Source organism: the organism of the source record quoted next, unplaced genomic scaffold, assembly GCF_019419815.1.
Source record: "Pyrus x bretschneideri cultivar Hongxiangsu unplaced genomic scaffold, Pyrus_bretschneideri_v1 Contig1, whole genome shotgun sequence".
Lineage (NCBI taxonomy): Eukaryota > Viridiplantae > Streptophyta > Magnoliopsida > Rosales > Rosaceae > Pyrus > Pyrus x bretschneideri.
The window spans coordinates 9,115,081-9,132,262 of NW_025999390.1; the positions used below are offsets into that span (position 1 = coordinate 9,115,081).

General features: G+C 41.1%; 3 protein-coding genes and 1 non-coding gene across 5 annotated transcripts; 3 read left to right on the forward strand and 1 right to left on the reverse strand.

The window, feature by feature from the left end:
- Window positions 1-249: 249 nt before the first annotated feature.
- LOC103949050 (heat shock 70 kDa protein-like) lies at window positions 250-2,709 on the reverse strand. The gene has a single exon (XM_009360144.3). It carries the CDS (start codon window positions 2,426-2,428, stop codon window positions 467-469), a length of 1,962 nt encoding a protein of 653 aa, XP_009358419.2. The 5' UTR covers window positions 2,429-2,709; the 3' UTR covers window positions 250-466.
- Window positions 2,710-7,327: 4,618 nt separating this feature from the next.
- Window positions 7,328-12,051, forward strand: LOC103949051 (eukaryotic translation initiation factor). Its single transcript, XM_009360145.3, has 9 exons — window positions 7,328-7,683; window positions 8,283-8,354; window positions 8,473-8,571; window positions 8,809-9,021; window positions 9,311-9,408; window positions 9,591-9,678; window positions 9,773-10,123; window positions 10,210-10,452; window positions 10,543-12,051. Exons 1-9 carry the CDS (start codon window positions 7,477-7,479, stop codon window positions 11,611-11,613), a joined length of 2,442 nt encoding a protein of 813 aa, XP_009358420.2. The 5' UTR covers window positions 7,328-7,476; the 3' UTR covers window positions 11,614-12,051.
- Window positions 8,074-8,178, forward strand: LOC125480254. The gene has a single exon (XR_007260639.1). It is a non-coding gene; the product is annotated as a small nucleolar RNA snoR103 (small nucleolar RNA).
- A 1,923-nt stretch (window positions 12,052-13,974) lies between the features above and the next one.
- On the forward strand, window positions 13,975-16,786 carry LOC103949052 (protein MULTIPOLAR SPINDLE 1). 2 transcript variants are annotated; one of them, XR_007250983.1, is made up of 11 exons: window positions 13,975-14,199; window positions 14,302-14,359; window positions 14,434-14,583; window positions 14,664-14,726; window positions 14,895-14,974; window positions 15,105-15,159; window positions 15,251-15,364; window positions 15,459-15,651; window positions 15,733-15,992; window positions 16,097-16,167; window positions 16,310-16,379. XR_007250983.1 is itself a non-coding variant. In XM_009360148.3 (10 exons), exons 1-10 carry the CDS (start codon window positions 14,032-14,034, stop codon window positions 16,492-16,494), a joined length of 1,137 nt encoding a protein of 378 aa, XP_009358423.2. In that variant the 5' UTR covers window positions 13,976-14,031; the 3' UTR covers window positions 16,495-16,786. The 2 variants fall into 2 exon arrangements, 1 of the variants encoding a protein (XP_009358423.2); XM_009360148.3 differs by lacking the exon at window positions 15,733-15,992 and having other exon boundaries at window positions 13,976-14,199; window positions 16,310-16,786.
- The last annotated feature ends 396 nt before the right edge of the window (window positions 16,787-17,182 follow it).

Consider the following 17,182-nt stretch of genomic DNA (forward strand, 5'->3'; position numbering starts at 1 on the left):
TTAGAGCGCTGAGTTTAACTTTCGTCGATTTTTCTTCCTCCAGCAACTAATTATTTAGTCGATTATTCTCTATCTAGCAACTAACTATTTAATCCCTAACGCTATGATAAAAGATGTTCCAATTAATTGATTTAAATTTCTTTGGGGATATGCATCTCTTTTGGTTGCTGAAGTATAGTTGATCCCCAATTTACTGTCTTGTCCTTGATTGCCATGGGAAAAAACCAAATTCTTACTGAAACAAACGTCTTAAAAGGTAAATTGCTAGCTTCTTATTGAAATAGCTGTTGACATTTTAACAGCTGTTGACATTTTAACATAAACACACTACTTACAGAGCTTTTAGTGTAAAACCACAAAAAACCGAAAACATGTTTACAAGCTAATTGCAACTTCAAAACACAGAACGCACATAAATCCACAAACAAAAACAGAGTAGCCCAACCCAATTGCAACTTCAAGCAACTCAATCCACCTCCTCAATCTTGGGGCCGGGTCCATTGGTGGAGCCAGTGGAAGCGCCACCAGGCATGTCATCTCCCATCGGCATGCCGCCTCCAGCGCCGCCAGTACCCTGGTACATCTTCGCAATAATAGGGTTGCACAGGCCCTCCAGCTCCTTCAACTTGTGCTCAAACTCATCAACTTCCGCCAACTGGTTCCCCTCCAGCCAATTGATCACCTCGTCCACCGCCTTCTCGATCTTCTCCTTGTCCGCGGGGTCCAATTTCCCGGCAAATTTATCATCCCTCACGGTGTTCCTCATGTTGTACGCATAATTCTCCAACGCATTCTTTGCATCCACCTTCCTCTTCACCTCCTCGTCCTCCGCCCTGTACTTCTCCGCATCCTGCACCATCTTCTCGATCTCCTCCTTGCTCAGTCGTCCCTTGTCATTCGTAATCGTAATCTTGTTCTTCACCCCTGCCGTCTTGTCCTCAGCCGACACATTCAGAATCCCATTCGCATCAATGTCGAAGACCACATTGATCTGCGGCACGCCTCTCGGAGCCGGAGGGATGCCCGAGAGCTCAAACTTCCCCAACAAGTTGTTGTCCTTCGTTCGCGCTCGCTCTCCTTCATAAACCTGGATCAAAACTCCGGGTTGATTATCCGAATAAGTCGAAAAGATCTGCTCTTTCTTTGTCGGAATTGTCGTGTTCCTCGGAATCAGCACAGTCATAACCCCGCCGGCGGTCTCGAGACCGAGACTGAGCGGCGTGACATCGAGCAGCAGCAAGTCCTGCACTTTCTGATCCCCTTCGCCGGTCAAGATCGCCGCTTGCACCGCTGCGCCGTAAGCGACAGCCTCATCGGGGTTTATACTCTTACAAAGCTCCTTCCCGTTAAAAAAGTCCTGCAAAAGCTGCTGGACTTTCGGGATTCTTGTCGACCCGCCGACAAGAACTACCTCATGAATCTGCGACTTGTCCATCTTCGCATCCCTCAGACATTTCTCGACGGGCTCCATACACTTCCTGAACAAATCCATGTTCAATTCCTCGAACCTCGCGCGAGTAATCGTCGAGTAGAAATCGATACCTTCGTACAAGGAATCGATTTCGATTGTCGTCTGGGTGGTGGAAGATAGAGTCCTCTTCGCCCGCTCGCATGCTGTCCTCAGCCGCCGCAACGCCCTGGCGTTTCCGCTAATATCCTTCTTATGCTTCCTCCGGAACTCCGCCACGAAGTGATTCACCATCCTGTTGTCAAAATCCTCTCCGCCCAGATGGGTGTCTCCGGCGGTGGCCTTCACCTCGAAAATCCCCTCCTCGATCGTCAGAAGCGAGACATCAAAAGTCCCGCCGCCGAGGTCGAAAATCAGGACGTTCTGCTCGCCCTTTCTCGAGGCCTTTTTGTCGAGCCCGTAGGCGATGGCAGCGGCGGTCGGCTCGTTTATGATCCGCATGACGTTGAGCCCGGAAATCACTCCGGCGTCCTTGGTGGCCTGCCGCTGTGAGTCGTTGAAGTAAGCAGGGACAGTCACGACGGCGTTCTTCACCGCCTGACCCAGATACGCCTCTGCGATCTCTCTCATCTTCGTCAGCACCATCGACGAAATCTCCTCGGGCGAGAAAGTCTTCTGCTTCCCCTTGTAGGTCACGACGATCATGGGCTTGTCGCCGGGGCCTGGAATAACCTTAAAAGGCCAGAGCTTCATGTCGCTCTGCACCGACGGGTCGGAGAACTTCCTCCCAATGAGCCGCTTCGCGTCAAATACGGTGTTATGCGGATTCATCGCCACTTGGTTCTTCGCAGCGTCGCCGATCAGCCGCTCAGTGTCAGTGAAGGCCACGTAGGACGGGGTTGTCCGGTTGCCCTGTTCGTTGGCGATGATCTCGACGCGGTCGTACTGCCAGACCCCAACGCAGCTATAAGTTGTGCCGAGGTCGATGCCGATGGCCTTTCCTTCCGTCTTGTCCGCCATTGAAACTGCTTAAAAAACAGAGCTCGAGATTTGCAGACAAACTTGAGAGAAAAATAAAAGATTTCTGAAAAACTGAACGCTTTGTGGTATTTTTTAAGATTTCTGAAAAGCTGAAACCTTTGTGGGATTTCTTTTGTGATGAATTCTGGGGATTGGAATCTGTCAATTTATAGTGGTTAAAAGAGTGTAAAGGGGAATCGGTGGGAAGCGTAGAGATGGTGCTGGAGCGTTCTGGAATTTTGGGAGGGAAGGGTTCGGTCGGGAAGGTGGGCTCGAATTATGTAGAATTTACATGGGTGCTATGGTTTTTGTTGGGTGAAATTGGCGGGTGAGTGGGTGGCATTCTGGCAATTTGAGGATATTTGAGGGGTAACGGTGGAATGACGTGCACAGATATGAGGGGTGATCACTTTTTTGAGGTATTGTTTGGGCCAGATATGCTTTCGGGTTTTATTATATTGGGCCGATCAGACTTTTGTGGGTACCGTATGAGCTAACGTTTTTTAAATGGACCCAAACAAATTCGAAAATAAATGTAAAATCAAACTCCAATTGAAAAGATGCAAATGACGTTGAATTAGGTTAGGGAATAAAATCAGAGTTTAATTATTCTTAGGATAAATTAGAATTAGATGTTTCATTTTAGATTTTTTTAAATTAAACATATGTTACTTTTCAACTTTTGATTAAAGTGCTTTTACTTTTAATTAAACTTTATATTCAAGGTGTGACATCCCACATCGCCCAGGGAAGTGATCCTTAAATGTATATTCCCATCTCTATCTAGCACGAGGCCTTTTGGGAGCTCACTGGCTTTTGGTTCCGTTGGAACTCCGAAGTTAAGCGAGAAGGAGGCTAGAGCAATCCCATGATGGGTGACCCACTGGGAAGTTGCTCGTGAGTTCCCAAAAACAAAACCGTGAGGGAATGGTAAGCCCAAAGCGGACAATATCGTGCTACGGTGGTGGAGTGGGCCCGGGAAGTGATCCGCCCCGGGCCGGGATGTGACAATTCGATATCAGAGCCTAACCCTGGTCGCGTGTGTGCCGACGAGGACGTCGGGCCCCTAAGGGGGGTGGATTGTGACATCCCACATCGCCCAGGGGAGTGATCCTTAAATGTATATTCCCATCTCTATCTAGCACGAGGCCTTTTGGGAGCTCACTGGCTTCGGGTTCCATGGGAACTCCGAAGTTAAGTGAGTAGTGCGCGAGAGCATTCCCAGAATGGGTGACCCATCGGGAAGTTCTCGTGTGAGTTCCCAAAAACAAAACCGTGAGGGCGTGGTGGGGACCCAAAGCGGACAATATCGTGCTACGGTGGTGGAGCGGGCCCGGGAAGTCGTCCCACCCGGGCTGGGATGTGACACAAGGTATATTCTTAATTTAAGTATTTTATAAATTCTTTTAAATCCATTTCTATGTAAAAAAAAAAATGCACTCAATAATATTACTATTTTTATGGAATCTCATCCCTTCCTCAATTTAAGGGTTCAATTATATCTACTGGGGTTTAAGATTAATTGGATGAAATATAGTTTTTCCAATTTCCAACTCAACATTTTATATAGCTTATAAAAAAAAAGAGTCGTTTATAATTAAAATTGAGATGTAGACTAAACTACCTAATTTCATGCAACTGAAAATAAATTTGAATTTTTTAGCAACTACTTATAGTAGAAACATGAACTAAGAGTTTTATTGAAAACGAGTCCCTATTCCAATAATTAATTATTAAGAGTTGACAAAATATTTTTTAGTGCAATGTTTTAATGTGAAAAGTTATCTTTTTTTTTTTGTTACACAACTTACACATAACGTACCAAATGATTGGTACGTTATATTTAATATATCTATTTGGTACATTATATGTCACATCCCGCCCCGGGGGGGACCACTTCCCGGGCCTGCTCCACCACCGTAGCACGATATTGTCCGCTTTGGGCCCCAACCACGCCCTCACGGTTTTGTTTCTGGGAACTCACCCGAGAACTTCCTGATGGGTCACCCATCCTGGGAATGCTCTCGCGCGCTACTCGCTTAACTTCGAAGTTCCTACGGAACCCGAAGCCAGTGAGCTCCCAAAAGACCTCGTGCTAGGTAGGGATGAGAATATACATTTAAGGATCATACCCCTGGGTGATGTGGGATGTCACAATCCACCCCCCTTAGGGGTCCGACGTCCTCGTCGGCACACCACGCCCAGGGTAAGGCTCTGATACCAAATTGTCACATCCCGACCCGGGGCGGATCACTCCCCTGGGCGATGTGGGATGTCACAATCCACCCCCCTTAGGGGCCCGACGTCCTCGTCGGCACACCACGGCCAGGGTTAGGCTCTGATACCAAATTATCACATCCCGCCCCGGGGCGGATCACTTCCCGGCCCCGCTCCACTCCCATAGCACGATATTGTCCGCTTTGGGCTTACCATTCCCTCACGGTTTTGTTTTTGGGAACTCACGAGCAACTTCCCAGTGGGTCACCCATCATGGGATTGCTCTAACCCCCTTCTCGCTTAACTTCGGAGTTCCTACAGAACCCGAAGCCAGTGAGCTCCCAAAAGGCCTCGTGCTAGGTAGGGATGAGAATATACATTTAAGGATCATACCCCTGGGTGATGTGGGATGTCACAATCCACCCCCCTTAGGGGCCCGACGTCCTCGTCGGCACACCACGGCCAGGGTAAGGCCCTGATACCAAATTGTCACATCCCGACCCGGGGCGGATCACTCCCCTGGGCGATGTGGGATGTCACATTATATTTAATATATGTGCATGTTATATTTCATAATTGTATGTTAATAGGATGTTTATGTGTTTTTAGAATTTAAAACAACAATTATTTGAATAAGAAAAATTCATTTTGAACGAATTATGATAAGTTAAGATAGGATGTTTGTGGTGATTTTAGAATATTTGTGATATTATTTTCTGAATTAATTCGTTAATTAAATACAATAAAAATCATAATTTTTAATTAAAAATTAGTAGAAGAATGTTTGATCAAAAGTTTAAAAGTTATAGATGTTTGATTAAAAAAAATTCAAATTTGAGGCATCTATATCAAAATGCCCCATACTTTTAATTCTATTTTTGTTCTTATATTTTGATTTATATATGCGATTGAAAATAGACGTTATATAATTTTTTTGACAAAAACATTTTAGTTGGCCGGTTTGGCTAGCACAAATACAAAATAAAAAATGAGAACTAATGAAAATGGCTTAAAAACTTTGAGTTTTAACAATAATGACAAAATAAATGGTAAAGTGAATAGTATCAGGATTGACTTTTTAGTGTAAAAATGTGGTTTTTCGTTAAAGTGAACAGTACTGAGAGTTTTTCGTTAAATTCCCAAATAAAAATCACATGAGGTCGACTATTATTAAGTTACGAGATAGTCACATACTAATAGATAGCACACGATTCACTAATGGTGGATATCCTTGCACAAATTCTCCCGATTTAGGTGTTATGTAGTGTTATAAAAGGCCCTGCTTGAGGCCGCCTAAATCCAATGCACTAGCGTTTATTAATTCGTAATTAGATTGAGAAGAATTGAATTAAGAATGAACTAGATCAAGGAAAAAACAAAATTAAATTTCTATTAAAATCGTTTACTAAACTATTTGTAATGGGAAGAAGCATAATATGAGAATATTTAATTTATTATTTACATCATCACATAACCGTGAAATAACAATGTTTCTTTATTTCTATTAAAGTTCATCACATAACAAAATTAAATATTTAACAAAAATAAAAATTGTTATTTTATTATTTAAATATTTTAAATTTATATGACAATATTTAATTACATTTACAAGACCCAGCTAAGTGACACATCATCATATAACAGAATATTTAACAGGGTTGTGATGGAAGGATCACATTGATTTGCGACACCTATTTTCAGGGACTACATTGATCGATTTTCAATTTCGGGGACCATCTTGATTGGATGGTTCAATTTCAGGGACCCATTGTGATTAAAAGTCTTCACGTATTGTTAGTAAACACTGGAATGGCTTGAAATGTGTGCAATTCCCTTTCTTCTGGATTCGTAAACATACTATCATTTACCTATTACCGACTAGCACCTATTGCATTTTAAAATCTTGATCTTTGTTAAGTAAATGAGAGAATGCTAAAGAGACTTTCTCAAAGTGAGACTCCTTTATCTCATGTTTTTAGCATGCTATTTTATAATGTTGGTATGAAAATTATGCAAAAAAAATGAAATGGTGGAGACTCTACGAAGAGTCCCACGTTTTTTTTTTTTTTTTTTTTTGAGTACGTTGATATTTTTACACTAAAAGAAGGAGAAGTTCGGCAAAGTCACATAATAGGCAATCTAATTTGGTATCGAATTTGCCATCAACAAGATTCAAACTTAAGATCTCTCACTTTCAAATAAAAAGAAATACTACCACACCGTAATTTTAAAATGACCCACTTTTAAGAGTGTCTTTTTAGTATTTTCCCAACTAAATGCTGTTTGACCTTTTTATCAATCATGATTCGTAAATTGGTGGTGATACAAAAAGAAGCAAAGTACCCAAAAAACGAAAGTACACAAGGAAGTTTTAGATGCGAGTCAGAGCACGGCAAAAGGACGTATTCGTCATTCCACCCAAAAAGTGGACAACAACGTGATCACACTCACCCGACATTACCAAACAAAAAATAAATAAAAAACTCGAACCAAAAATTTGAGGACCAAAAAAAAAAAAAAAAAGAGGCAATCCAATTGCGACGCGCACACGCTCTCTCACTTCCACCAACGAAAGGAAAGGGTTTTTAGCCCTCTCCACCGCCCCACGGACCCCTTTCTCTCTCCCTCTCTCCCTCTCTTTCTCTCTCTTAACATCCGAAGAGAGAAAAAACAAACCAATACCCGCAATCCGAATCCCTTTTTTCGTTCGGGGATTTAAATCCAATTGGACAGGATTCAGCGTCCGTCTTCGCTGAGTCTTTCGTTGTTGCTGTTCTCCGTCTTTGTTCTTGATCGGGCGGCTGAGATTCTTCCGGAGATTAGATCGAGGTATGCAGCAGGGTGATCAACCGGTGTTGAGCTTGAGACCTGGTGGCGGTCGCGGTAGACTCCTTGGTCCTCGCTTCGACTCCTCCTCCACCGCCGCTTCCGGGCCGTCGTCTTCATCGTCGTCGTCGTCTTTGGCTTTCGGTTCCTTTTCTTCTGATCTCCCTCTCCTCCGTCCCCATGGCGGCGCTCCCCCCAATTTCTCTATCAAGGTTAACTTATCAAATCTCTCCACTTTCTGTGGATCTTGGTTTTTACCGCCCTGTAATTTTATTTTATTTTTGCATCTGGATGTATGATTTGATTTGAATTTGTTGATTTAGGAATAAGAAGCCTGTAAAGTTTGCTTCTTTGGATTGAATTATGTGCAAACAAAGATGGGTTCTCTGAGATAATTGGTGTTTTAATGCGTTAATTCATTGTTTAGATGATTTCGTATCAACTTTGAATGTGATTTGAGCAACCCTTTAATGATTTTAGCTCCCCCACCGACCCTTGAAACTCATTTGAGTATTTGAATAGATGAAAATCTTTATCTATATCATATGGAGGTTTCTTTGCAAGTAATTTTAAGAAGTCAATGTCCTAATTCTTGGCGGGGCGCTTAGTTTGTGTGCCTGCTGTAAATATGGACGAACAACTGCATGTAGGCTTTAGGTGGGCAAGCATTGAGTCGTAGGTTGCCCATAAAGGACCTACAAACATCGGATTCATCCAATAGTGTATAATTTGGAGTTGGCTACTTTGCAAGTTGGAGCTTGTGTTTGCGCTGTAATGTGGCCACACTTTCTGAACTCTTTTTTCATGACAGGCTGGAGATGCACGGTTTGAGGGCCGTGAGCGAGTGAAGTACACCAGAGACCAGATCCTACAGCTTAGAGAGGTATTCAATCTTATAATGTACTTGATGTTGAACAGTAGTATTATTTTTGAACTAAAATGATGATGCATTTTCATAAAAACTTTACTGATCTCTGGAATATTGTACCGCTTCTTTGTAGGCTGTTGTGCTCCCTGATGAAATTCTAAAAGTGAAACAAGAAGTTGAAGCTGAATTTTTCAGTGGTGAAGATCAGAGCTGGGGTCGTGCAGAAACAAATGTGAGTTTCTGTCTGACTATTATTACTTCTATTTCAACGATTGAAGTATTGAAGTTGATGGGACTGTATATTCGATATCATCAATTTCAAGTATCTTTGGTCATTAAACTTCATAATGCTCGAATTCTTTTTATTGGTGTGATTAGTTATGTAGCCTTGAAGTTAGTGATCTCCATATTTATGATATTAGTTGCGTGCTTTATAAAAGACTCCTAATTTTTTTATTTACCTATTCAGCTGCCAGCTCAATCTCCAACTCCATCTCCAGCTCAAAATCGTTATTCGGAGCCCGACAGCCGGGACTGGCGTGGCCGTTCTGCACCAATTCCTGCCTCTGGAGAGGAACGGTCTTGGGATACTCTTCGGGAGAATAAAGAGTCTGGTAATCGGTTTGATTACAGACAGCAAGATGCAAATCAGGCTCAATTTGCGAGGACACAGAACCAAGGGGTATATATTTTAAGAACAGTTTAATTTTATCTCTATAGTTTTTCCTCTCTGTAATTTTGGTTTGTATTTGTTTCCCGATTATCTTTTGTGTTGAGTTTTGCCTCAGGGGAATAGATTATAGTCTTTTCTCATGCAGTTATATCTAGCGGGAGTAGGTTGAATGTGCACCCTTTACTAAATTTGTTTGGTTCTGGCGTATTCTTTTGTGCTTTTTAACTTCTGTGCTTGTATATGAGGACAACATTGACTCGGATTTATTTCTGATACAATTGGTTTCTCATAATTTCAGGGAGGGCCCGCTCCTACTTTAATCAAAGCTGAGGTGCCATGGTCAGCTAGAAGGGGTACTCTATCTGATAAGGACCGTGTGTTGAAAACTGTGAAGGGGTAATATATCATGAAACATCAGCATATTGTATTACATCTTGATTATTTGCTCTCTATTTCCCACATATAATCATGGGATTACCCTTCTGTCCCAAGTTGTCATTGTTTGGTAATTTTTTGGTTTAGATAGATGTCTGTGAGAACATTGTGTTTAATGGCATTCACTTTATGTTTCTATGCAGGATTCTGAACAAGCTGACTCCGGAGAAGTTTGATCTCCTCAAAGGGCAACTTATAGACTCTGGCATTACATCGGCTGATATCTTAAAGGTTTTATTTTTTTATATACCCTTATTATAATGTGCTTTTCAGTTTTGTTTTATTACTTCTGGCAACTGTACTCACAATTTTCCTTGCATTCCAGGGGGTTATTTCACTGATATTTGATAAGGCCGTGCTAGAACCTACATTTTGCCCCATGTATGCTCTTCTGTGTTCTGATCTTAATGAAAAGCTTCCTCGGTTCCCCTCAGATGAACCAGATGGTAAAGAAATCACTTTCAAGCGCATCCTCTTGAATAACTGCCAGGAGGCTTTTGATGGCACTGACAAATTGAGAGAAGAAGTTGGACAGTTGACTGCCCCCGAACAAGAGATGGAGCGTAGGGATAAAGAAAGATTGGCCAAGATTCGTACTCTGGGAAACATTCGTTTAATTGGAGAGCTTCTGAAGCAGAAGATGGTACCTGAAAAGATTGTACATCACATTGTTGCGGTTCGTCTTGGATTTCCTCCTCCTTTGCCCTTGTTCAGCAATTACTCTTCAATATGTTGTTCATGGTTATTTTTTATGTGAAACAGGAACTCTTAGGATCTGATAACAAAATTTGTCCTGCTGAGGAAAACGTGGAAGCACTATGTCATTTTTTTACCACAATTGGAAAGCAGCTTGATGAGAAGCCAAAATCACGCAGTATAAACGATATGTACTTCAGCCGAATGAAGGAACTGACAACAAACCCTCAGTTGGCTCCAAGGTTGAGGTTCATGGTTCGTGATGTAATTGATTTGCGTTCCAACAATTGGGTTCCCAGACGTGAAGAGGTAGGCCATTGTCATATGTGCTCGACTTGTATATTAAATTGCTAATGTTTTTTGAACTAATAGTCATCTTATTTTGAAATTTGATCACAGATAAAAGCCAAAACCATCACTGAAATACATACAGAGGCAGAAAAAAATCTTGGATTGCGTCCAGGGACTACTGCAAGCATCCGAAGTGGTCGTAACGTTTCTGGTGCTCAAGGGAGTACCAGCCCTGGGGGATATCCCAACAACCGACCTGGTTTAGGGGGTATGATGCCTGGAATGCCTGGAATGCCCGGAACAAGGAAGATGCCTGGGATGCCTGGAATGGATAATGACAATTGGGAGGTTCAGAGGAACCGGTCAACGCCAAGGGGTGATGGGTTTGGTATGCAGCCTGGTGGTGGGCGTGGCCAGGTGCCGCTGGTTGGAAAATCAACATCTGTGAACACAAGGCTGTTACCTCAGGGTAGTGGTGGCCTTGGCAGTGGGAAACCTAGTGCCTTACTGCAGGGTAGTGGTGCCCCTCCTGCTCGTCCATCCGACCATGCTTATGGTGCAGAGCCTGTAGCTCAAGCGCCAGTGCCTGCTAGACCTGTTGTTGCTCCTTACGTAGCACCAGTTGTTGAAAAGCCACAAGCTCCAGCTCCAGCTGCGGTTCCAAAGTTGAAACGAGATGAGCTTAGGAGAAAAACAATCTCCCTTTTTGAGGAATATTTCAGTATCGGACTCTTAGATGAAGCATTACTGTGCGTGGAGGAGCTACAGTCCCCTGCTTACCATCCCGAGGTTGTCAAGGAAGGTATCACCCTTGCACTAGAGAAGAGTCGACCATGTGTTGGACCACTCGTGAAGCTTCTTGAGTATTTGTTTTCTGAGAAGGTGCTTACGACTAGTGACATAAGGAGTGGGTGTTTACTCTATGCATCTATCCTGAACGATGTTGGCATAGACCTGCCAAAAGCGCCAACTAACTTTGGTGAAATTATAGGGAAATTAGTCTTGGTTGGAGGTTTGGATTTCAAGGTGGTGAAAGATGTCCTGAAGGGGGTGGACGAAGACTATTTCCAGAAAGCTATATTGGATGCTGCAGTGGAGGTCGTTAGATCTAGTCCGTCAGGACAAGGCCTGTTGGAATCACAAGCATCTGATATTGACGCGTGCCGTAGCCTATTCTAGGAAGCATCCTCGGACATATTTGCACGCACGAGCACACTCGAGTTTCTGTAACCACGTGGGACTACACTCGCCCTCCTTTTCGGGTGAGTGATTTGTATTACACAATAGATGATGTGATAAGGTGGAGATGCCAAGGGACAAGACAGGTACTTTTTACTTGAGCTGTATATTTTCCGAGGTCATAGTTAGTGTGTGTTTAAGGAGGAAAGAAGTCGAAATCATAATGCGATGGATTTTGCTCTCGAGACGAGGATGGCTTAATCGCGTGCTGAATTTTCTCGAAGGATCCCGTTGTTTTTTGTACTCAATTAGTTTTGTTTTTGTCATTTTTTTAATCTTCCGGACTGATTAATTTTAGTTCAATGTTGGAACTAGCTCATAAAATGCCTTGTCTTTATATTCCCACTGTGAAATGAAATCGATATGGTTTTGAGCTTATTCCTTGAATTTGAGTGCAAATTTTCGTGTTTCGCTTTTCACAGTATCGAATTTACATTTTTTGGCTGCTTTGCCGAGATTCACGAAGCCTGATAGCCAACAGGATCCTCTCTGAATCTTTTTTCACGAGGATCCTGGAGATCCGTAAATTGTGTCAGTTTATCGTAAGTTTTTGTCAAGTACTGTTTATGTTTATTTTTAAATAAAAATATTTAAAATGATTTTTGATTACACGATATACGATGAACAAACACAATCTATATATTTCTAGAATCCTTACAAAGAGGATCCTGCAAGGATCCGGACTCGACTCGCCTAATAGGACCGGAGTGACTGCCGTCAGAGAGTGGCGCATTTTGTATCTTCGTGGCCGATCCATCTTCATCCTCTGCTCCCGGTCTTAATCCGAATGCGAGTATTCACCTACGGCTGATAAACTGATCAAACTATGGTTTTGTTTTATACCTATTTCTGTTTTCAGTTTTTAAGGTGAAAATGTGTGAGAAAAAAAATGATGATTAATGGGGAAAGTGGGGATCCATGAAATAAAAATTTGAAAGCAAGAGTTTATTTGAAAATGTTTTTAACATGATGAGAAAATGTTTTTGAATTTCAAACTCATTTAAAGTGGTTTCTGTAACAGGAAGCAATTTTTTTTACTACTTCGTGTATTAGACTCTCACGTTTTTTACTACTACGTGGATAACTCTTTTAGCTTGGGTATTTCTAAATATATCAAATGAGTAGTGTTTTTTAATAATTTTTGAGCCATCTCCCTCACTTTCTAACAAAAATATTGAATTAAAACTTATTATTAATATTTTACTTTTCCTTTTACGAAGGATTACCGATTAGTTGGTACATAAAACTTTCAACGGAATTTTGTATAAAAAGATTGCATAAACAAAACCAAAAGTTCAAAGCAGAGAAAATTTTCCCCCGAGATTGGGCAGAGTGACAGAGAAATGTCAGGCAGCGAGCAACGGAGGCGGCAGATTGTCTGCCCTCCTGTTTGTGAGTACCCTTCCCATTTTCTCGTATTTTATACGATCATCGTTAAGTTACGTTAATATTTTATATTAATATTTTATAAAGATAATAAGATCAAAAATAATAGGAATATAAAATGTTGATGTGATTTAACCGTGACCGTACAAATAAGAGGGAATGGGAAGGGCACCCAAACAGGAGGACAGACAATCGACCTCTGTGAACAACAGCAAGTAGCGCAGTCAGTGGCAGACGAGCAGTCGCTAACTGGTTAAGGTTAGAAAGTCGTGCTAATAACATGTTATAAATAGGTAAAAGTTAGAGATATGACATTTGCTAAGGATAAAAGCGAAGCGGATGAAAAATATCACACTGTTTAGTTTCGTAATTATAACACAAAAGGATTGTAGGTAAAAGAGGAAGAGATGTATACTGATATTATTGCTTTCACTTCTCTTCTTTGCTGTGTATTATAATCAAATACGGAGTACCCTTTATATAGAGCCACATATGTGACAAACACAAAAAGTGAAGAGTAATTTTACAACATTAACTTCAATCTATCTCATGTTTCTAGCACTTTCTAGTTCGTCAATAACTCCTTTAGATTCAGAATTTCTAACAAATTGCCAAATGAGGAGTAATTTTTACTAATGTTTTTAAGAAAATTTTAACGAAACATTTTCAGTATTGTTCATCTTTAACCAAAAAATATTTTTACTCTAAAAAGTTACTCCTGTACTATTCACTTACAACACATTTTTATTATTTTAATTAAAACTCAAAATTTTTAAATCATTTTCATTAGTTTTTTTTTTTTTTGAACTGTTTCCTTTATTATTAATATTTTACATTTCTTTTTACGGAGGATTACCGATTAATTGACACATAAAACTTTCAACGGAATTTTGTTTAAAAGATGTATAAATAAACCAAAAGTGAAAAGCAGAGCAAATTTTCCCGCGAGATTGGGTGGAGTGACAGAGAGAAATGTCCGGCGGCGAACAACAGCAAGTAGCGCAGTCAGTGGCGGACGAGCAGTCGCTGAGGGTAGCCGTCGCCATCTCTCTTCTCCGATCAAAACTTCTCCAAAATCAGCCCCTTCCTCCTCCTCCACCCTCTGTCGATCAATCCGACGCTCTCCGATGGAAGCGAAAGGTCTCTCTCGCATCTTTGAATTGAATGCACTTGAATTCCGATCAGAAATTCGTTAAATTCTGAAATCCAAGAAGAAGCCTAATCAATTGAGTTGTGCATCAGGCCAAGGAGCGAAAGCTCGAGCTTTTGAGACTCCGGCAGGATCTCAACGAAGCTGAAGGTCCTCTCTCTTCCTCTCTCTCTCTCCATCTATAAGCTGCTCAATCCTTAGTTTGATGTACTTTTCGTTTTCAGACGCTTCGCAGTGCGACTTGTTCCCGGAGAGCGCTTCCTGCAAGTGTTATTTCTTCGATGATTTGGGGAAATTAAGCCCTAGCAAGCGGCTTCCAGATCCCTCTCAATGCAGATTCAATGACGTCTTGCGACGCAGATTTCTTCGACACGGTTCTCATCATCATCCTCTTTCTCGTATTCTCATCAACTTTGTGTATGCACTTCGTTTCTAACAAATCATTTTCTTGCAGTGCGTTTCAAGGAAAGGAGAAGAAGAAGGACAAGCGGATCGTCCCAGCGCCGCCATTTCTCAGGTGCATTGGGCTTTGATTTAATTTAATTTTAGGGCAATTTGATCCTATTGTATCGATTCCTACCATTTTCCGGCTTTAAATTCTGTTATTTTATCATAAGATATTTAAGAGCTTTGTAATTTGGGGGTTTTGTGGAAAGTTATATGCATTTAGTAATTGCTAATGCAGACACAAACAGTGAAGATGAAATGGAGCAGCTTAGAGCTTCGATCGATTTTCTTGTGGAGCTTTGTGAAACCGATTCTCCTGTTAGATCCGTAGCTCACTTTATCATTTGCCTTTCGAAAAACAAAGAAACGGTTAATTATAGGTTGATTTTCTGGTGTGTTAATTGTAATCATATGCTTTCGTTCTAACTTGGATTCGTTGGAATTTCAGGTAGACGATGCTAATTTTGTGAACTGGTCACACCAAGCTGTAGATTTTATTCTAGGTAGCATGCTTGTTTCATGTTTTGATTGATCATGATCCGAAATAATCTATGGAGCAGGCACACTGAATTTATGTTTCCAAATTTCTTGAAGCTTCATTGAAGAATCTGTTATCCACGGGAAATAATGTGGAACTCATAGAAGGAATTATCAACAGCTTAATCACGCGTTTGGTTAGACGAATGTGTTTCCCGTTGCAGGGAAATGGTAAGCTATTGTTTCCAATTAGGTTGTGGATTACAATTTTCTTTCATTGTTAATCTATCATTTCGCTAATTGTGTTACTAATACTTTTTTCCAGGATCAGAACACTCTGAATCTGAGGCTCAGTTTTTCGTTCAGCATTTGATCCGAAAGCTTGGAAGCGAGCCTTATGTTGGACAACGTGCATTATTCGCAGTTTCTCAGAGAATTTCTGTCCTGGCGGAAAATTTCCTCTCCAAAGATCCATTTGATGATGCTTTTACAAACATGCATCAATGCATGTTCATACTGTAAGCATTCCAGATCCACAAAACACATTCTCGACTGTGATCATCTCTCCAATTTTTTCATCAGTTACTCTTATGCATTAGGGACCGAAACCCAACTTGCTTGTTTTCGGCATCCTTTTATTTCTTGACAATTTGGATATAAAACGTTGTTTGAGGATCCACAATCCCAAATACTGAGCAGAAAGGCATTACCATGGGATTTGAGATCCGTCCTTCGAGTGGCAAAAATCCGTTAATAGTCTCATTATTTCCCTAGACAAAAAAGCATCCTACCTTCTTCCCTCATGTTTCTTCCACTGAGTCTGCAGAATTGTGGATGCTTCCTTGTCAGTTTACCTAAGGTTAACCAGCATAACTTTGAAGTGCATATTTTTTACTTTTACATTCTTCATCAGTTTCCTACGGAACGAGATTTTGATATGATTTCTTGTAATGTGGACGACAGGATCCAGCTTACTGAGTTTTTGGTATCCGATTACTTATCTGAATGGTCAAAGGACGAAGGTTTCAACACCAGTACGTGTAGTAATTGCTACTCATTTCACAAACTTTCGACATCCTTGCGTTTTTTCTATCCATATACAATGCAGCAAATGCCAATTTACCTTCCAGATATTTTGAAGTGAGAAATAATCGAACGGCGGTTTGATATTTGCAGTGCTGTTTGAAGAGTGGGTGGCATCAGTTCTTCAAGCACGTAAAGCATTAGAAGTTTTGGAGAGCAGAAACGGGCTTTATGTGATGTACATGGATCGAGTGGTAGGCGAATTGGCAAGACTCGTGGGCCAAAATATGTCCCTGCAGAAGCTCAATCGTGAAGTTCTTGACAATCTGTTTCACTAAACCTCATCTCTGCAAATTATTTTACGAATTAATTTTCTTTTGGAACTTTGTCAATTCGCAGCAGATATCTTTTAAATTTCTTAAAAGGTTGAGATTTATGTTAATTGAGGGAAACCTCTCTAGGTAGAATTGGCGGGAGTCAGCATGCTTTTGTGAGAGGTGTCAATACGTGTGGGTGCTGATGATGATATTTCCTAGTCAAGTTCCTTTCCGACAATAACGAGACTGCATTTTTTGTACCGCATGCGAGCACGGGCATCCGTGTGAATTGATATGAGTTGGATTTGAGACTTTTTTTCAAACTTCTCGAAAGCAAAGTGCAATTAGATGTATTTTATATATCCATATGATGAAGTCCTTGAATTTCTAAAATGGTGCATAAAGAAGTGTTTCGAATCATTGCTATTTGACTCGAATCAGAAATTGAATTCACTGTTTAACATTAGTGGTCGAAGGTTTCGAGTGAGACGGGACAACCCCGAGACCACTGCCTAATTAATATCATGAAATCAGGACCAATGTATCGATGCAAGAAAATATATTCAACTTTGATGCCCGAGTATAATACTCAGGTTTTCACTAATGAGTACTTTATGTATTCTCTTTCGGATTTGTTTTAATCAGGAAATGACATGTGTCTCTTGTTTTCTAAAGGCAAAACAAATTAATAACATGTTCATTGTTTTTT